The sequence below is a fragment of the Saccopteryx leptura genome, chromosome 7, assembly GCF_036850995.1.
Source record: "Saccopteryx leptura isolate mSacLep1 chromosome 7, mSacLep1_pri_phased_curated, whole genome shotgun sequence".
Classification (NCBI taxonomy): Eukaryota; Metazoa; Chordata; class Mammalia; order Chiroptera; family Emballonuridae; genus Saccopteryx; species Saccopteryx leptura.
In genome coordinates this window covers 65,080,829-65,102,824 of record NC_089509.1, presented here as the reverse complement: position 1 = coordinate 65,102,824, position 21,996 = coordinate 65,080,829, and the positions used below count along the sequence as shown (strand labels likewise).

The 21,996-nt window shown below is 37.4% G+C and overlaps 1 protein-coding gene across 3 annotated transcripts in view; it reads left to right on the top strand.

Annotated features, from left to right (window-relative positions):
- The window catches only part of CCDC141 (coiled-coil domain containing 141), a 242,337-nt gene that overhangs the window by 177,603 nt on the left and 42,738 nt on the right, over positions 1 to 21,996 (top strand). For all 3 annotated transcript variants that reach the window (XM_066345145.1, XM_066345143.1, XM_066345142.1), the window contains exons 13-19: positions 1,867 to 2,046; positions 3,538 to 3,663; positions 5,561 to 5,749; positions 6,756 to 6,935; positions 10,145 to 10,294; positions 19,603 to 19,743; positions 20,533 to 20,727. In XM_066345145.1, coding sequence (XP_066201242.1) covers positions 1,867 to 2,046; positions 3,538 to 3,663; positions 5,561 to 5,749; positions 6,756 to 6,935; positions 10,145 to 10,294; positions 19,603 to 19,743; positions 20,533 to 20,727 — 1,161 coding nt within the window. The remainder of the gene's footprint in view (positions 1 to 1,866; positions 2,047 to 3,537; positions 3,664 to 5,560; positions 5,750 to 6,755; positions 6,936 to 10,144; positions 10,295 to 19,602; positions 19,744 to 20,532; positions 20,728 to 21,996) is intronic.

Genomic DNA, 21,996 nt, shown 5'->3' with positions numbered 1-21,996 from the left:
CAGTTAGGCTGTTCAGAAGGGGGAGTGCCAGCTGGCATTTTGCACTGAGTGTTATGCTCTTGATTGGGTTGCTGGGCTCATGTTTTTAAGCTGGAAAATGAAAATTTTTCAGTTCATCTAAAAATCACCAAGATTGGAGAAAGCCAATTTAAGTGATCAATCTGGCAGACATCTTGATGAAAGTGCCGATTTACAAATTTATAGTGGTGAATAGCAATAATGCATCTGATATACTGCCTTCCGGTTATCAAGGCATTGGCAAAGCAAGATATCCGAAGACCATTTATTGTGCCTGAATCTAAATGGAAAAGAGACAATTTAGTGCCTCATTAGGCCAGATTATGGCAAATTTTTCCATGCTCTTACACAGAAATAGAATGAATACTAACTAGACCTCAGGTAGTTTATTTAATCTTCTTGAGAGGTCAAAATACTTAAGTCTGCCAAATACATAATCACTCTTTTTGGATCCTACCAGCTAGCTATCCACAAATCCTGCTCTCTCTTGCTCTTCCTCACCACACTCAGAACATCAGACCCTGCTGATGGCAGCTATCATTGGCATGCTGCGATTTCCAAGTTTACATTAAATTATATATTATATTACATTTTGATTAGTAGTTTCTCAATAATATGTGAAAGGTAACCTAACTTTATAGCATAAACATTATAATTTTGGGTGAATCTGGTGGAAGCTGTCTTCTATTTTTCATAATAATTACCATTTTGTTAATATAATTATATAATATATCATTTTATTGCTCAATCCCCAAATTTATGGGCAAAATCTCATTTAGGACCTGCAATGATAGTTTTTGAAATTAATTGGTTCTTTATAATGTCTAAATTTATATAAGAATATAAATATGGGATATATATGTAATTTAAATTAATTTAAAAATACGATAGCCTATTACTTTAACCTGTTACATTTTTATGACACTCTCTTCTGACTATAATCTAAAAGGTCCTTTGACTTTTAGATACTGAGTTGTCATTGCCATTATAAAAATCCATGTACATTTATTTGCTCCCTAGAAATACAAGGATTTATTGAGAAAGGCTGGCCATCAACATAAAAATTATTGTTTTACCAAAGAAACATTCTTCTGCATTATTTGACATTTGCACATAAAATAGCACATGATCTTACTCTTTATCTCTCTTCTATTTCTGCCTCCAATTAATTTTCCCCTTGTTTGAAACCATTGTTTAAATGATTTCACATCAGTCATCCAGAACATATAGAAGTTGGGAAGGAGAGAGGTCTTTTAATATAGATATTGTGCTTCTGGTGCACAATAGAGATACAAATAGAGAGATACATAGATGCACATTTCAGTTCTCTTAAAGGGAGTAACTTGAGTAACTGTCCACAAGGGAAACTTAAAAATAGTTATAGTATATACAATGGAATAATTTAAAGAAAAAAATGGCCCAGAACAGTCAGTCATCTCGATATCATATTCCTTGATACTGAGACTTTGACACCTGCTGTTGAGTGTTCAAATGAGAGGTAGAATACACCTTAAAACTTATGCATTAAAATAATCTTGACTTTAATATTTCTGTATCCAGGAGCTTATTCAATCATCCCCTCAAGCACCGAGAAATAATCAGACCCTCGCAGGTGATTCAAACACTGCCGGGGTCCTGGAGAACTCAGGACCTGATGTCTAGCTTAGAACATGAGTTCTACGAGCCCAGCTGGGCCTCGGCACAGGCCTTTCTGATTTGTCTTGATATTAGAATCATCTGTGTTCTGCCTTGGTTGTGATCAAGCATTTGCCTGCTAGAGTAGTTATATGCAAAAATGTTGTATTTCTTGAGAAAGAAAAGCCGCTGTATGGATTCTTAATTTAACAGGCAAAAGAGAGCGAAATATTAAATGTGAAAGATAAAGTGTACATTATGGAGAACACTGTGGAAAGCCAGAAGGCAGAAAGGGAAGAACTCGGCCAGCTTCGGATGGCATGGCAACGTAAAGCCACTGCAAGCAAGCCTGTGAAACAGCAGTGGGGAGCATTCAAAGAGCAACTTAGAAAGGTGAGCGAATACGCAGTGGGTGTTAGCCTTAACATGGTGATACAAGATCTGACTTTGAGTGGTGGTCGTACAATACAATAGACAGATGATGTATCATGGAATGGTACCCCTGAAACCTATATAATCTTATTAACCAAGGCCACTGCAATAAATTTAATCAAAAGTAAAGTCATCATTGACACCTAGAAAGAAAAAGAATGACATTCTAGAACTTTGTACAATATGGAGGAACCTTGACAACATTATGCTAAGTGGAATAAGCCAGATACGAAAGGATAACTTGTATCATATTTCCCCACGTATAAGACGCACCTTAATTTTGGGGCCCAAACTTTGAAAAGAAATGTAGTACTTAAAGTTATTGAACTCAAGTTTTATTCATCATAAAATTCATACAATTCTTCATCACTGTCAAAACTCCCATCCATTAGCTTGTCCTCCTCTGTGTCTGATGACGAATCACTGTCTTCATATATTGCCTCGTCCTCAGTTCCATGTATGTCATTTGAAATACCACAACCACTGTATAAGACGCACCCAGTTTTTAGACCCCAAATTTTTGGAAAAGGGTGCGTCTTATACATGGGGGAATATGGCGTATGATTTCACTTATGTGAAGTGCCGGGAATAGCCAGATTCGTAGAGAGAGGAAGCAGAACAGAGGTTACCAGAGGCTGAGCCGGGGCACGGAGGGAAGTGAGTGTTTGGTGGGTGCAGAGTCCCAGGGGTGATGAAAGGGTTCTGGGGATGGACATGTGAACAGAGGTTACCAGGGGCTGAGCCGGGGCACGGAGGGAAGTGAGTGTTTGGTGGGTGCAGAGTCCCAGGGGTGATGAAAGGGTTCTGGGGATGGACATGTGAACAGAGGTTACCAGGGGCTGAGCCGGGGCACGGAGGGAAGTGAGTGTTTGGTGGGTGCAGAGTCCCAGGGGTGATGAAAGGGTTCTGGAGATGGACATGGTCATGGCTGCACGCTCATGTGAATGTACTTCATGCCACCAAACTGCACACTTAAAAGTGGTTCAAATGCTGAAAATTTTAATGTATATTTTACCACAATAAAACCAGAACAGTAAAGGAAACCCAGGGCCTATGGTTTCCTCCATTGGGATGGTTCAGAATCGGGAGCTCACTTGAGGTGCTGGTGTTCTCATGGGGATCGACAGTCTGACGTAATCACGGTAGCGAGCATAATGTATCTGTTGATAGTGGCAAAGAAAACATACTCACGACCTGACCTGTGGTGGCGCAGTGGATAAAGCGTCGACCTGGAACGCTGAGGTCGCCGGTTTGAAACCCTGCACTTGCCTGGTCAAGGCACATATGGGAGTTGATGCTTCCTGCTCCTCCCCCCTTCTCTCTCCCTCTCTCTCTCTCTCTCTCTCTCTCTCTCTCTCTTTCTCTCTCTCTCTCCCCCTTCTCTAAAATGAATAAATAAAAAGAAAAAAAAATTAAAAAAAAAAACATACAACAACCTGACGTTTATTTCAGACAACCCACAACCTAAAAGTGCTTCAGGAAGCACTTATGCCTGTGTCTGCCCTTGACCTTGGAGGGAGCCTCCAGACCATTTTAGGTCTAAAGAAAGAGTGGAATGCGATGAAGCCTCAATTCCAGGTAAAAAAACCAACTGATGGATTTGGGTGAACGGAAAAAATGTTGAACTGCTCAATTGCGGTTTACCTAATTGATTTTAACAGACTGGTGCATTACTGTTATTTTATTTTTCAGTTTAAATTTTTACTAATTTATTTTTGAATTTGTTGCGTTGACACTGGTTAGCATAATTATACAGGTTTTAGGTGCCCAATGCTTGTCTGATATTCTACTTAAAACACATTTTTCTTCCTTTTTTTTTCTACACTATTATGGATTTGATGATACATAAACATTTGGGCTACAGAATGTCCTAAAGAAGTCTAATCTGAGATTATTTTAATTTACATTAAATAGTTTTCTTATTAATGTATTTTCCATAGATATTGACTGTTTTCCCTTTCCTACGGGTTATAGACACGTTTTATATCAAGTCATCTCAGAAAAGAATGAGCAGCCTCTGACACTGAGGCTCCACTGCCTTCTGTCCCAAAGACGGCCACTGTGATGTCACTGTCTCCACCCCCATCACCCCAGGCTCCCACCACTCTCACAGGAATTTTGCTGTGCTCTCCTGTTTTCCCTCTCAGAGAGCACTCAGGATGTAAGAGATAAAGTCATGAGTCATGTTCCCAGGCCCTGACCACTAAGGCATTCCATACCCCCAACCCCTCCACCCCCCGCCCCCCACCCCCACCACTCCTAAATGAGTCACAACAGCCCAAAATGGTTGCCAGTAATGTAATCCTCCCGCCTGGATTCCTGTTCTCTGCTACAAAGCTAAAATACCTGTGTTTCTGTTTGTCACTACTCTGTAAGTATCGACTTTAAAGAGTTCCAGAATTAGAAGGCTGAAGGTTCCTTTAGGGAATATCTAATTTATCCCCCTTTAGACAAGCCAATATAAAATATAATCACCTCCCCATGAAACACACAAAAACACACAACATTGCAGCCCACAGTGACCTCTTAGCATATCCAATTAGCCTACATATCTAGATTATTGATGTAGCCTGTGTTGTATGCTTATTTGCATCTCATGTGTGCTCATGTGCCCATGCCTGCTCATGCAGGAGTGTGTGTATATGTAAATTCCTCTAAATGAGGGGCCATATAGCTTCTTTAGCTCTGGCTCCATGACGTGGATATATTTGGTGCCCACACACTTGACCAGAAGACCCCTGCTAGGTCACTATTCTGAAAATTATCTCCTTAGCCTAAATCATATCCATTACTTTTATCTTTGTTATAAGATCCAGTCCTGAAATCATAGTAGCATCCTCTGTGAGTTGTCCACACTTTGCAAACTCTACCCCAGGATCTGGACTCCTCTGAGGGATACGTGGGTAGTGCTGGGTAAAAGGGAAGACAGTTTATTCCTCCCTCCGTGTGGTGACCATTGTGGATTCTGGGATGACCACTTTCAAAACAGCATACCTACTGTGCTACTCAGCGGCAGCTCTTTCTCATTATTCTTTTATCACAGAGGACAAGTAATTCCCCAATATATTTTTATACTTGTCTTTTTTTTGGTGTTGTTACCATACCACCTGATTCTAGTCTGTTTTAAATATCAGATAAACATGGCTCATAAACTATCTGAAATACATTTACTTAGCAGATGACTAGAACATTTGGTGAGCTATACAAATACATGACTTTCTATTTCACCACCCAATTTTGAAATACTTTTCTTTTTTTTTGCTCATAATTTTTAAACATTTTTCTGAGAAGATAGGGATAGGATAATATGCAATACCTGGATTCCCAGGGGTAAGGGCGAGGCTCACCATGAGTTTTTGTTAACAAAGGAGAGAATCAATTGTAAAGTAAAAAGTTCTCTAAAAGCTGTGTGTGTGTGTGTGTGTGTGTGTGTGTGTGTGTGTGTGTGTGTTTTCCATTGCTGTCAACATTTTAGCAACTGAATGATGAGGTTCAATACCTTATAAGAGAATCAGAAGAGTTACAGGGCAAAGGAGCCCCTGTGAAAGAAAAGTCTCAACAGCTGAAGGACCTCATTCACCTCCATCAAAAACAGAAAGAGAGCATTCAAGACTATGAGGACATCCTGTACAAGATAGTCCAGTTCCACCAAGTCAAGGAAGAAGTAAGACTTGTAGATATCTGGAAGACTGTCAGTTTTAAACTATGAAATTAAATATAAATTCTTTAATAATAAATAAAGCCATTTTGCTTATTCTGACACTAGATGCTTTCCAGATTCTGGCCTCTAACGTTTCTCTCATTATGCCTCTATCCTCCCTTATGTTCCAGACAAACAGCTCTTCTTTGTCCCTCAAAGATGGCACACAGATTTCTAACTCTGACTCTTGGGCTGCCATTATCTGACAGGTCCTTTCCTCTTTTCCTGTCTGTCTAATCCTGTCTTTCCTTCCAAGATTCTACCTCACTTGGAGTGACTTTTCTCTCTTCCGCATTTCTAGAACTCCCATTGATTACTGCACACATCTGTCATTTTAGCATCTTAATTTTTAATTACTTTTTACCCCCCAAACCAAATGTAAGCTCAATGGAAGAAAACAAATTCTTTTTTATTTTTGTATCTCAAGTACTTGACATCATAGAGTACTCAGTAAAAAATCATAGTTATTAGCCTATATTAACAGAAAATGGAGATGTATTGACATCCCTTTTAAATAGCCTTTGAATTTACTCAGATTATAGATCTAAATCTTCCTAAAGTTTTAGGCTATGACCAAAAAAGTATTTTCTAGCCCTGGCCAGATAGCTCAGTTGGTTCAAGCATCGTCCCTAAGTACAGATGTTGCCATTTCAATCCCCAGTCAGGGCACAGACAGAAACAGATGTATGCTCCTTTCTCACTTTCTCTCTTTTCCTTTCTCACTAAAATCAATAAAGAGAAGTAAAAACAGAAGTGTTTTCTTTTTTGATAGAAATGACAGCATTAGCTTGTTCATTTTCCCTTATTGATTGGCAGCATTGTAATTCTTGTTTGGTTATAGCACTAATAATTATAGATGGGCTTAGCGGCATTTGATCAGCTAGTAAAATATGTTCTAGGAAAATGGGCTTTAAAAATTTGTCTTCATAACAATGAAACTCATGTTAGTTTTTAATGCCCTCTATTCCAGCTGGAACGCCTCATCAAATCAAGAGAACAGGAATTTCTAGAACAGCCAAAGGAACCGGACAATGCTCACGACGCCCAGGTTCACCTCAGTCGCTCTCAGGGAAAGCAAGCACACGCTGACCATCTCTACAAACTGGCCCTGTGCCTGGGAGTGGACATCATCTCATCAGTGCAGCGACCTGTAAGCAGCTTAGAATACCCTCACTCTTTCCTAATGATAGCTGGGATTCGGGATGTCATAGGGGAGAAACCAGGCAGACTGCCTAGTGTATGTTAAATTTAAAAATACATGAAACCATAGTTATTTGTGGTGAGTTTCTACCACCTATAACAAAAGAAAAACATTTTAAGGAGAAAAAAATCTGATAATAAAAGTCTTGTTGGCCCTGGCCGGTTGGCTCAGCGGTAGAGCGTCGACCTGGTGTGCGGGGGGACCCGGGTTCGATTCCCGGCCAGGGCACATAAGAGAAGCGCCCATTTGCTTCTCCACCCCCCTCCCCTCCTTCCTCTCTGTCTCTCTCTTCCCCTCCTGCAGCCGAGGTTCCATTGGAGCAAAGATGGCCCGGGCGATGGGGATGGCTCCTTGGCCTCTGCCCCAGGCGCTAGAGTGGCTCTGGTCGAGGCAGAGCGACGCCCCGGAGGGGCAGAGCATCGCCCCCTGGTGGGCAGAGCGTCGCCCCTGGTGGGCGTGCCGGGTGGATCCCGGTCGGGCGCATGCGGAAGTCTGTCTGACTGTCTCTCCCCGTTTCCAGCTTCAGAAAAATACAAAAACAAACAAACAAACAAACAAAAAGTCTTGTTTAATACATCTAGTCTTATGCTAATTTTTAAAATTGTAGAGATGTGTTGTCTCATACCACAGTTGAAATGGGCCTAATGTAACCAAGGAACTAAATTTTAATTTAAAGATTGACACTCAGTGTACTTAATTGGCAAACTTTTAAATATGTTCAAAACAACTTGGATATGGGAATCTACATTGTAAACTATAAATTCTATGAAATTTAAATACAGATGAAAATTTCCAGTAGAAAATTAGCAAAAATTGAGATGTGCTGTGAGTGTGAATTAAATAACAGATTTCAAAAACTTAGTACAAAGGAAAAAAACCTTATTAATATTTTTATTATTTGGTTATATAGTAAAATGTGAATATTTGCACATATTTAATTAAACTCAATTATGCAAATTACCTTTACCTGTTTCTTTGTACTTTTTAATACAGCTACTAGAAAATTTTAAATGATTTACGTGGCTCGCGTTATATTTCTTGGGCAGTGCTGCTCAGCAGTTCAGATTTGGAAGGTTATCTGGAGAGCGTCTCGCCCAGCACCCTCACGTTAGACATGAGGAATCTGAGGCCCAGGGAGCTGCTTTACCTGTCAAAGCTCATAATGAAAGAACCGCCCTGTGGGGACCGAAGGCTCTGGGCCAGGGGTCCCCAAACTACAGCCCGTGGGCTGCATGCGGCCCCGAGGCCATTTATCCGGCCCCCGCCGCAATTCCGGAAGGGTCACCTCTTTCATTGGTGGTCAGTGAGAGGAGCATAGTTCCCATTGAAAAACTGGTCAATTTGTTGATTTAAATTTACTTGTTCTTTATTTTAAATATTGTATTTGTTTCCGTTTTGTTTTTTTACTTTAAAATAAGATATGTGCAGTGTGCGTAGGGATTTGTTCATAGTTTTTTTATAGTCCGGCCCTCCAGTGGTCTGAGGGACAGTGAACTGGCCCCCTGTGTAAAAAGTTTGGGGACCCCTGCTCTGGGCGCTAGACATTGGGTCTACTGGATGGACCTTACAGAGCTGTCTGAAACACAAGGACATAATTCTAGACTGAATTTTCATAAATAACACTTTGGGCCCTGATTTAAACTATATTTATATTTTAACTTTAAAGGTCCCTTGCCTATTATGGGAGTTAGGTTCCAGAACCCCTGTGATGGGAGAAAATCTGCCAAGTAGCGACCTTATATTTATTTTATTATTTATATATATTTTAAGGCTTTATAAACCCTCCTCACACTCTTATAAACCTTTCCCACAGTTATTCACCTTTCCCACACTTATTTTGCTTATTTTACTGCAAAAATAATTAAAATAATAAATATATAAAAATACCTATATACTGCAAAATCCCGCAATATAGCAAAAAATCTGCAATACAAAATTAAATATATGCAATTTAAAAATCCATGATACAATGAGACCACAAAAAAAGTGAACTGCAATATGGCAAGGGACACCTGTAGATCATTTTACAAATTCCTAATTTCAGGGAGAAATGGTTATGTTTATTCTATCCAATATGAATAATATTAATAAAATAATAATGGCCAATTTTATTTTAAAATTTATTTGTTATTCACTAACTATATGGAATGAACTGAACCTAAAGGTTTTGTTTTGTTTTATATTTTTCTGAAGTGAGAAGCAGGGAGGCAGAGAGACAGACTCCCGCATGCACCCAACCAGGAACCACCCGGCATGCCCACCAGGGGGCGATGCTCTGCCCATCTGGGGTGTTGCTCTGTTGCAACCGGAGCCATTCTAGCATCTCAGGTGGAGTCCATGGAGCCATCCTCAGCGCCCAGGCCAACTTTGCTCCAATGGAGCCTTGGCTGTGGGAGGGGAAGAGAGAGACAGAGAGGAAGGAGAGGGGAAAGGGTGGAGAAGCAGATGGGCCCTTCTCCTGTGTGCCCTGGTGGGGAATCCAATCTGTAACTTCCACACCCAGGGCCAACACTCTACCACTGAACCAACTAGCCAGGGCCTAACCTAAAGTATTGTTTAATGAAAAGATAGAGGAGTGCAAAATATCTGTCACTGTTAATAGAATCTATTTTTACCAAGGAGGAGCTTTCTTTTTTAAACAGTTTTATTTTATTAGTAAATTTATTTTAAAAAGCAAAAAAGTTTAAACTGTCTCACTATGCACAATTAATGTAAATTGCTCTCCACTCCGCATCTGGCTGTGGCCTCAGCAGCCCTCTGCTGAGTGGAGATTGGAGCACTTGCATAATGAACGTGAGGTTAAGCTCAAGTTGACAGGAAAATTGCAGTGCAGAAGCCGAATGTTTCTAATGCATATTTTATGCCTTCAGAAGTAAAAATTATGCCTTTAATAAATGGTGTCTTTGATGAGTTGGGTATGATGAACTTCAAAAGTTAAATTTTATGACTGGAAGTCTAACAGTTCACCTTTCCCATCATACTGGCTGTCTGGCTTCTTTCTGAAATCATTATATTCAAATATGCTTAAGGTAATATAAAATAGGAGCCTATTGTTCCTAATGTCATTTATGATTTTCAAAATGCTGGTTAATAGCATATTTGTCTCCTTGTTGTTTTGCTTGTTCCCTTTGTTACTTCCACTTTTCTTTCCCTTTTAGAACTCCTCAAATGTGTCTGCTAAAAACCTCCAGCAGCAGCTGGACGTCCTGGAGCAGGTGAGCGTGACCTGGCATGCCCAGGCTGAGGAGTACGAGAAGACCCTGACACACAGCTTGCAGTGCTGTGCCACGAGGGACGAGATAAATGAGGTGGGTGGCCGAGGTCAGCACTGACACGTTACAGAAGCCTCTTGAACCTCACGCACACACGCACACACACACACGCATACGTGCACACACAATCACCTTTCTTTGCACCCTTAACTTTTCTTTCATTCATGGAGCAATGGCTTCAGAACTCAAAGTTAGAGTAAACGTCAAACCCTCCAAATTGTTGAAGTCAGTATAGTATCAGTGCAGAGAAAAACCTAGAATTTAGTGTTACAGTTTATTGTGTACTTTTTTTCCTCCCCCCCCCCCCCCCCCCCCACTCAAGCCCTTATGACATTTAGTTGGTTGAGGGAATACAGCCTGTCAGGGCAGGAAGGGTGACACTGTCCCTTCACTGCCAGCTCCAGCTTGCTGAGATTCATTCTATTTACGTGCCCCTGACTCATGGTGAAGTAGATGCTCAGGGTCAGGAGAGCAGGCTCTTTGCCTCAGAGGCTACAAAGTATCACCAAAGTCAAGTGGCTGATTTCATATTTATTCAGAGTGGCTTTTCTGGCAAAACAACTCCTAGAGAAAAATAAATAACAGATGAAAATTGTCCTCAGCATCAATGCACCCCCTATCAGACAATTCCACCTCCTCTTCTTCAATTCTACTCGGCTTCCCAACCCCCAGATACAAACTAAACTATGATCGCCACCCTCTCCTAGTTAAACTTTCCATTCAGAGCCTCTCTTGTTCAAGATGGCAGGGGTCCCCATTCTCAATGGAGAATTAACAGACACCAGGTACCATAATTTCAGATTTATCTCTATTTAGAGCAAAATATCTGAGTCCACTAGTCACAAATCTATTAAAAAGAATGGTGGTGGGGGGGAGGGAAAAGGAAGTGGTAAACCCTCTTAAACGTTCTGTTTATGCCACTTTACTGAATCCAGACTCTGTTCATATCAAACATTACCAAACATTAGAGCATGGGCTAAAGGATTTGTAACTAAACTTGGGTAGGAGTCTAGCTTGGAAGTGCCCTTTCCTACAGGTCACACTTCCATGGACCCACCACAGGCAAGAGCAGGAGGCAAGAATGACAGGCAGGAAAGCAAGAGGAAGAGAGAGCACGAGAGGCCACTTGGATCTCATTCAAAGGGGGGGGGGGGGCAGAAACTAACATTGAACATGATCTTCATTTTAGCAGGACTCATGTGCTGCAGGACTGGAGAGTTTCTGCTCCGTCTGTGTTCTAGGCATCCATTCTGGGATGGAGGTCTATTGAGGTTAAACCTATAGTGTATCCTGCTCTGCAGGCAGTGGAATGGCCCTCCTGGTTCCTGTACACCGCTAACTGCAAACCGTCAGGTCTTGGAAAGGAAAGCAATCTTAAAGAGAGCATACTTCTCCCCAAGGCAATAAAGTTTAGATTCGAAGCCATGAAAACAATTTGTTTACTATCTTTACCCAAAGTTATCCTCTTTCTTTTTCTTTCTTCTTCCTCCTGCCCTCCTTTTCCTCCCTCTTCCCCATCCTCCTCTTCTTCTTCGTCATCTTCTACACAGAAAACCTTTTGTCTTGCTGAAAATCGCTCTCTCAGACGTGCTATGCAGCTCTCTACTCACTGAAACCACCAGTGGAGCTGGTTACAGTTCCTTTCCAGTCCCCCGGGGCTCAGTTTCCATCTCTCCGAAGCCCTGTGGCATTAATAGGGCTGGGTTTCCCTGTTCAGGCCTTTCCCACAGTAGGTTCTGTTTACGGAGGCTGCCTTGTGATGTGTGTTGTGCTGGGCGCCAGATGGCAGGGACAACAGGTCACTCTTCCATCATAGTAGGGATGCCCCAGGATTGTCTGTACTCCAGCAGGAATGAGCAACCAGATACATGCAGGTTTGATTTAGGAATCAGATATCACTGTAACATGATCTTAAATATTAAGAGAGCTATTCTTCCCATTTGCTTCTGCTTCAAACCCAACAAATCTTTGATGTAGGTAGGGTATAGTTTCAAATTTAAAAAAATATGAAAATCTTTGGTCCTCTCCCCGCTTTCCTTTCCTGTATAGATGTATTAGGCATGTCACAGTATAGTATCTACACGCTGGACTTTATAGTGATGAGCCTAAATGGGAAAGTAATCAGAAAGAAAATTTTCAGTGCATTTTAATAAAATAAAGATGTGCGTGTTCTAGTTTGTATTATGAATATCACAGTACAAACAGATGGCCAGATTCCAAGTGGTAATTATAAATATTATATATTGGACACTTAGACATTTTTATTATTATTATCATCATTAATTTTGGCATAGGCGTTTCTAACATTATATAAAATTTAAAGTAATATGTTCTACTACTGTTTTTTCTGTATAAAATAATGAAGTCAGATACCTTACCAGAGAACTAGGCCAGGCATATCATTTGACATTTTAAGTTAATTTGAAAACACAAACACATTTTGATTTTCTTCTTATGTGCTTAAAGGGCTTCTTACAAGTCCATAGACTCTGACTTGAAATGAATTTTGGAGGCTCTCTAGTTTAACATCTTCATTTTTCAGATGGGAAAACTGAGGTGTTTACAATTTTCATTTGACATGTGTAACAGGATGGCAGAATTTCAGCTCCTGGAGTTTCAGCGAGTCAGCTTTGTACCAAAGGCTCATTTATTGGCCACCAACACTCTTGTCATTTGCTATAATCGGAGCACACCATCACTTAATGTTTTAGTCCGTTCAGTCACTGCACAATCTGATGTTACATGTTTCTCTTTTCCTATATTTCTCTTCCTTCTTTATTCTATGGCATATATGTCATAAGCTGTTTGTATGATCTGATATATACTAATAACACAGTTAATATGGTTACGTTAACCAAACTTACTTTCTTGATGTTGCCATAATTAACTTACATGGTTTTAACTACACAAGAAGCCCTTTAAAAAGGACACGGTATCTCAAGGCAAAATAAAGTGAGGAAGTCTAAAGTTTTTGGTTTTTTATTTTTAAAGACTTTCTTTATGAAGACAAAAAAAAAACCATGGTTTTGTGCCTTAATTATCTTTGGGTAAAATATTGTTATTTTCTAATTTTATACACTTGTATGACATGGGAAATATAAAACTGCTTTTTCTCCACATCTGCCTACTAGAAAACATAGCCTTCAGATTGACATATTTTGTGATTTTCTTTCTCACTTATTTCACACAAACATACGTTTGTATGCATGAATGTTGAATTAAATTACGTATTTTCTTGCCTGGCAATATAAATAAGTTGTTAATATGCAGATCATTATAGACATTCTATGCCATATTACATGACAGAACATCTTTACTCATTCTTTACATGTTTTCATTTAGAAATGTAATAAGTTAATAGTGAGCATGTTTTCTTTTTGCAATCTGACCAAAAAAGTTACCTTTATATTGACATGATGTTAATGGAAATTTGTAGCCAAAGTCTCATTATGGACCACCAACAATGGTTTTGCTGAAATAAATAGTAATGACAGAATTAGGTTGGTATCTATTTTCTCAAAATAAAATTTGCAATTTGAAACTTTCATATAATTATATTACTCTAGCTTGATTTTTTATACTGTAGCAACCTTTAACCCATTAGGAAGGAAACAGAAATGTATGTCATATATCCTTCTCCTTCCTTCCTTCCTTCCTTCCTTCCTTCCTTCCTTCCTTCCTTCCTTCCTTCCTTCCCTCCCTCCCTCCCTCACTCCCTTTCTTCTTTCTTTCTTTCTTTCTTTCTTTCTTTTTTTCTTTCTTTCTTTCTTTCTTTCTTTCTTTCTTTCTTTCTTTCTTTCTTTCTTTCTTTCTTTCTTTCTTTCTTTCTTTCTTTCACCATATGTCAGAGTCTGTGTTTTAATCATACAAATTCTTTTGTCAGATTGGATAAGTAATTTTTCTGAGCTCCCAGACATATGCAGATTAAAAGTAATAAATTAGAATGGGGGAGGGATGTATGTGGCTGGAAACACATATACAATTATGAAATTCAACCTCTGACAGAATACCGTGACTTGTCATTGACAAAGTAACAATGGATAGCCATCCACTGACAGGAAAAGAAGCAGAAAATCAGTGTATAGATGGGCAATACACCTGACAGGGACAGCACAGGTAATTATTATTTTTCCAGATTGATTACCTTAGTTCATTATTTTAAGAAAACAGCTACATTGTTGTCATTCAGGAAATATCAGTGTGGCTATTATGTGCCAGGTGGGTCAAAGAACTCACAGTCCTCAAGAAACAGAGTCTAGGACATATTAAAGGCCAGGAGACTTCAGTCACACCACTTGTCATCAATCCCCACTGGGATCCATGTGATAGTTTGTGTAAGAGAATAGGAGCTATTATAATTTGTTCTGAAAATGCCCATCTCACAGAGTTAAAATATGGTAAAAGTTTCAGGTATTGTATATGCAAAATGACTCTTCTTCCTAAAGAATATAGGGAACTGAAATGTAAACTCATAGTTTCATGTCCAGAAAACAAAACTTGGATATATTATGAACACACAAAAGTTGCACTATGGATAAAATAAGTAATACTGAGACATGCTGCCACCTACAACTTAAAACAAAGTAATCATCTTTTCTTTGCAAGCTGCCCTACTTCCTGCTGCTATATGACTGGCCTTAAGCATAGCAAGACAGCGATGCAGTCACTTTATGGAAGGAGGGCATGAAAGTCTTGTCCCCAAATCCCTCCAGTGCTAAGACTAGTGTCTGCCATTAATGATTGTATAACAAATTATTCTGGTTAAATTATGAGTCTGTGGGTCTCTTCATTTCAAATGCAGGCTTCCCTGGAGATGACAACATTGCAGCTTTCTCATACTAAAAATGAGCATCATTCAGAAAGCTTTCTTTTTCTAGAATGGGCACAATGGTGAGCAGGAAATTAAGCTTAAGAAATAGACATTAAAGGAAATGGACTACTTGTTTTATGTTTTTGCTTCCGGCCAAACATGTGCCATAGTTCTAATTAAAGGCTTTTGTTTGAAATGTATTTCCTTGGTTTTAAAATGTCCCGTGTCTCTCACATAAATTGGCCTTATCAGCAACAGACTCACTAATAATATGTTCTTGTGCCAAACCTGCCTCAACCAGCACTAAAAATAGCAAGCCAGCCTCAGTTGTCAGCCCCTTTCCCATCTGCTTCTTCTCAAATAAGCTTCATTCATTCCCCACCCTGTGTCAGACTTACTGCTCCCTGGGACATTTTTGGGGAAGATGCTCATTGTGCTAGTATCTAAAGAACTCCAGTTTTAAAGTCTTAATATTTTTTTCCTACTTATAACTATATTAACCGTAGTCTGCTTATTCCATAGCCAATATGGAAAATCTGAGCAAATGGGAAGATAGGAAAATTATACTATTCACTAGAGAAAAAGCAAGACATTTTAAGACTTTCATAAATGTCATAAATATGAACTATAATGACATTTAAATATTTATGATGGGTAAATGTTATCTTGCCCCAAGTTTTGCGAGTTTTTCCGGGCTTATGTGCTCCTGGTGAACATTTGTTTTAGCCATCGGCACCATTCCCCATTGTTGACAAGCTAACTAAAGTTAGAAACAGCTGCATGAACAATGATACCACAGTCAAGCAGCTATGGCACTCAGTTCCTTTAAAAATATGATCGTAACTCATGTGGGGATTAGGCAGAAAGTTACGTTTCCATATGGAAATGTGCAGGTGAGGAAATTAAGCATGATTATGTATATATGTGTATGTATATGTGTGTGTAAATATATATAATGTATATGTATATATTATCTATATATTTTTCTGAAGGTAGTTCATGCATGCTGCCTTCCACTTGTATCTGCAGTGGTACTGAATTTGAGCTGGGAAAGGCAAAAAATTTAAGATGGATTTCCAGTGGGACCAAAAGAGAACAGTACCAGCAACTTTGTCAAAGGATTTCATATGTCAGAAAGAAGTTGATCCCATTTTACATGCCCATATGCCATGAACATTCTTTGGCCTTATGAATTATTTTCAGTGGAAGTGCATACATTCTGAAACAAACATAAATAAAATTGCACTCATCATTTATCAGTCTTAAATTTCTTCATCCAAAGTAAACTAAAAAATTTATGGTTTAAAATTAAAGGGTTAATGACCCTGGCCAAGTAGCTCAATTGGTTAGAGTATCATCCTGATACACCAAGGTTGCAGATTCGATCCCTGGTCAGGGCACATGTATGAATCAACCAGTGAATGCATGAATAAGTGAAACAATAAATCTCTCTCTCACTTGCTCTATTCCTCTCTCTAGAAAATCAATTGTTGTTTTTTAAAGAATCAAAGGGTTAATGTTCTATCTATCTCCATCACATAGATTTCATATAGATGCTGATCTTTCCCATTTAAACAAGCAGATATAATCCAGTGATTATCAGGCTGAAGATTAGGAACCCTCTTCCTTTTCCTGTACTGAAGTATATAATACAGGGTAGGCAAAGTAGATTTACAGTTGTTCATATGGAAGATAATATAAGAATTAATAAATAATAATATAAGAATAAATTGTTTCACATACTCACAACTGTAAACCTACTTTTGCCCCTACCTTGTATATGTCAGATTCCACTGAGGAAAAAAATAATATTTTACTTTTTAATGGAAAACATTAGTAATAGGGAATGTTATTTTACCTTTTGTTTTATTTTTTTAATTATTTTTATTTTTTTATTTATTTTTAGATTTTATTTATTCATTTTAGAGAGAGGAGACAGAGACAGAGAGAGAGAGAGACAGAGAGAGACAGGGAGAGAAGGGAGGGAGGAGCAGAAAGCATCAACTCCCATATGTGCCTTGACCAGAGAAGCTCGGGGTTTCGAACCAGTGACCTCAGTGTTCCAGGTCGATGCTTTTACCCACTGTGCCACCGCAGGTCAGGCTTACCTTTTATTTTTAATTTTTCTTTTATTTAATTTATTTTTATTTAAAACAAAAATTTTCTTTTTAATTCTGGTAAAATGCACATAACATGAAACTTACCATCTTAGCCATTTTAAGGATACAGATCAGTGATATTAAGTATTTTTTAAAAGCTTTTATTTATTGATTTTAGAGAGGGGGGAAGAAAAAAGAGGGAGAGAGAGAAAAACATTGATTTGTTGTTCCACTTATTTATGCATTCAATCATTGATTCTTGTATGTGCTTTGACTGGGGATTGAACCTGCAACCTTGGTGTATTGGGATGACACTCTAACCAACTGAGCTACCCTGCAATAGGGATATTAAGTATATTCACATGGTTGTACAACCATCACCACTGTTCATCTCCAGAACTTTTTCATCATCTTAAACAAAAAACTGTACTCATTAAACACTAACTGTCCATTGAGAACATACTTCTTAGAGATACAAAGGTCTCTGAGTTCCTTAGATATAGTAGTTGTTGTATCCAAAGTTGCAGATTTTGACTTCACACACGCAAAAATTTTCCTCACAAAGTTTTATGAGAATAACTCAGGATATAGTCTCTTTATATCTCAATCCCATAAAATTGACCTCTTTGTTCTTTCCCACTAAAATGAAATGCCAAAAAATTCAAATATTAATTATTTTATAAACATTCCAACAGAATATGATCTTTCAAATATTTTCCTGAGTTCCAATAAAGAAATTGTTTTCAAATTGTAAAGCTATAGTTCTTTTCCCTCTTTTAGAATATTACTGATTTAACAGTTTAAATGCTTAATGTAATTTCTGTGCTTGGTTTAGTTTATAGCTTAAAACTAATGTTCAACACTTTAATTTACCATATAAAATAAGCAACACTGATTAAGTACAGTTGTGTCGGACGCAAAACTTGCATCATATAATAATTTCCAAGCATGCAGGTCTGTGAGGTCTTTATAGACCATTGTCTTCAAGAAGTGTTAAAGGTAAGGTCAAGGTTTTGTTTTTATGCTATGCACATTTTGAAATAAGCATTTTGAGAAAGCAAGTACTTTCTAAGGCAGATATCTTTTTCTGTGTTAGAAGTTTAAAATCTAGCAAGTACACATGCTTTATTTCTCCAGAATAATTTATTTTCTGTCATTGAAGGTAATTCTAATGTTTTTCTGACTTTTCTTATCATAGCTTAAATTTATCGGCCATGACATTATTCATTTTTGATGTTGAAATGCTTCCATATAATCTGAGGTTTACATGTTCTCAGTACTATTTTTGCTGATAATATGAAGAGAGAGTGGTCTGTCAGTATGTTTATTCTTCTTGAATATAGAGATGGGCACAGAAAATAGTGTGTTCAATGGAACTAGACTGCTTAAAATTTTGGTTCACTGGTAAAACTGAACTGTTTATTTCAAGACTGTCATAATCTGCATATGTCATTCTTAATATTTAGCCATATGCCTTGTTTATATACAAGTTAGTATTGTTATAATTGGTGACAACTGTCACTTTACTTTTCCATTTTCAAAAGACCTGAAACTAATGGCCTGTATCTAAGAATTAAGTCTCTTCTGGAAACTGTTCATAAAAAATAATTTTTGCCAAATTTGGGCCAAAAAAGTTCTTTTTCTACTAAATCTCACAGTGAAATGGTACTTCTCCATATTTATAGCAATTGAATTCTTTATGAAAAATATGTAATAAATTGATTTATCTTTGAAAGCACCTCTAGAATGCTTTCTTCCAAACCTGCCTAGCCTCTCTGCTTCCATTCTCGCCCTCAATGTGCACATGCGCACATAATACATATCCTTTTTGGTACATCTCTTTTTTTCTCCTTGCACCTGCTTGTGTAAGGAACTTTCTTCACTGTTTCTATAATCCCTTATACCCACATTGATTATTATATATCCCTCTAACATCCTGGATAGTTCCAATGTCAAATCTTTTTTGACCTCTTCAACCCAAACAGCTCCTTGGAGCCTTAATACATTTCTCCATAATAGTTGTAAGAGACCTTTGAGAGATGGAAAGAGCTGGGACAAATATTACCAAACAGAATAAGATAAACAGGAGAAATAATATCAAGTAAGTACAAATGAGGAAACTAGAGTTGTTTAAAGTTTGTGCTATGGTAAAAACTTTATTGATTGGAGGCCAAAAGATGTTCTATAACTGTAATGCTAATTATAAATTGCAACTCAGAAAGTACTAAGACAAAATCATAATTACTTATATTTTAGGGATATGTTTAAATTCACATTATATGTTCACTTAGCTGACTTGTTTTCTATCAAAAATCACTCCTAATTTATTTTGAAGATTATGAATATTTTGACATTTAAATATCTTGATTTATTACAAGTGAACATTACTGTTCTCTTTTTAAGGAAATTACTTTTTTTTTCTTATTGGTCTGCAGCTCAGAGAGTCATTCAAAGATATCAAAAAGAAATTTAACAATTTGAAGTTTAATTATTCTAAAAAAAATGAAAAAGCTAAGAATTTGAAGGTTCTTAAATACCAAATTCAACAAGTTGATACGTATGCTGAAAAAATACAGGTAATGAAAAAGTATGTGTGTGTGTGTGTTTGGATGTACACTACAATTATTGCAAAATCATTTTGCTTTTTAATTCTAGATGCTTAATCCTTGGGCTTTGTTATAGCATTGGGACTGAAATAGTATTTCTCCATATTTATAGCAATTGAATTCTTTATGAAAAATATATAATAAATTGATTTATCTTTGAAAGCACCCCTAGAATGGTTTCTTCCAAACCTGCATCTAAAAGAACTGGAAAAATAACAGCAAGTAAAGCCCAGAGCTAGTAGAAGGAGCTAGTAGAAGCCCAGAGCTAGCCTCTCTGCTTCCATTCTTGCCCTCAACGTGCACATGCGCACATACATATCCTTTTTGTACATCTCTTTTTTTTCTCCTTGCACCTGCTTGTGTAAGGAACTTTCTCCACTCTTTCTATAATCCCTTACACCTACATTGATTATTATATCTACTGGCTAGATTATTTGAATGTCTTTCCCAGGAGACAGGGAACTTACTGAAAGCATTAAAATATCTGAATTTATGATCACTGACTTATTTTTTATCATTCTCAAATCTGGAATAGACCTGGTAAATAGTTAATTTTCTGTATGTTTGCTGAATGTTGACTCAATATACTATCTAGAAGAAAACCCATTCTTTCCAAAATACATGTGTAATAATTATGATTTTAACACATTATAATGGAGGAATCTATAATAGTTTTTCCAAGTGTTTCTTTAATAATTAGTCACTAGCTAACCTCTTAAATAAAAATTGAATTTTATTAAAAAAATTTTTTTGGCACAGGCTTTGAAAAGGAAAATGGAAAAGGTTGAGAATAAGACTTCTGATTCTTTCTTAAATTATCCAAATAATAAAGCTACTATCTTTTTGGAGGCCATGAAGGATTTGCAAAAACATGTGGATGAATTTGACAAAGTTGTAACAGACTACAAGAAGAATCTGAACCTGACAGAGCATCTCCAGGAGATGATGGAAGAGGTATCCTCTTCTTATACTGGTATCCATGTTATAAAGTTGTCTTAGAAAATCACTCTGACACTTTAAAATAATGCTGCATTAGCTACTTTTCTCATTAATGTATAATATTCCTTTAAATAATTATCTCATTAGGACAATTTCCAAAAGTAGAATTGCTGAACCAGAGGGGATTAATATTACAAGATTTTGATTGTATTGTTTAATTGCTCTTCAGAAAAGACTACTAATTTCTTCTTACTAGCAGCATATGAAAGTTTCTCATTTGTCCGTAACTTCATCAACCCAAGATGTTGAACTATCATAGAATCATGTTCACTGCTGTATATCTGCTTCAAATGCTCAAAATTACTTAGTTGTTTACTAATTTTAAAGTGTTTAGAAAGAAAAGGTCATATTAGGATTTTTCAGGTACAAAAATTGTTATTGGTATTTTTATCTTTGTTGTGTCAAGAGCATAAATGGGAGAGTAGACATAAACTGTATGAAATTTGACAAGTTAGTTATTATTTGCACACTTCATATTAAAGAAACTCTACACTTGAACTTCTTGAGTGTTCTTTGCAACCTGTTATTCTGAAAATTTTTTTTTTTTAATCTCTCTTTACCACCGATGCAGGAGAGTTTTAGATTTCACACCGCATTAAGAAGGATCAAGATGATCATTCTTCTGTATCTAATACATAGATTTGCTGTAGTTCTGCAGCACTGATTTAAGCTAGCTCCTCACAGAGTCACACATTTCTGTGTCTCACTTGGTGTAAGAGCTTGTGGTGTTTGTCAGACATGTTTCTTCCATCACAGTCATTTATTTTTAGTGAAAAAACTCTCAGCTCCCCACTGTGCTTCAAAAATATGTCTGTCTTCTATTAGAAAATGTCAAATGCTATTTAGATTATATTTCTTCAATACACAGACTAAATCTCATTCTTAAAAGAAAAGTCATTTGAGTGTTAATCAGGCAACACTTTATCCGTGTATTGTTAATGATTTCAATTAATTAGGCTGGATTTGGGGTGTTTGGGCTTTTTAAAATTTCCTTTTAGCTTACATTTGGATTTTTTTTAGTACTATATACATTTTATACTGTCTGTTCTTGTAAATATGCAACATTCCTCTTAGAAATTGTGCTTCAGGCAAATCTAAGAAGGCAGAAAAATCACATACATTTCTAAACTTTTACTTTCTAATCTGACTCTAATATACAAATGCAAAGTATATGATTATGTTTTGATTTTTTTATTAAGACTTAGAGAAGTCAGGCCCTGACTG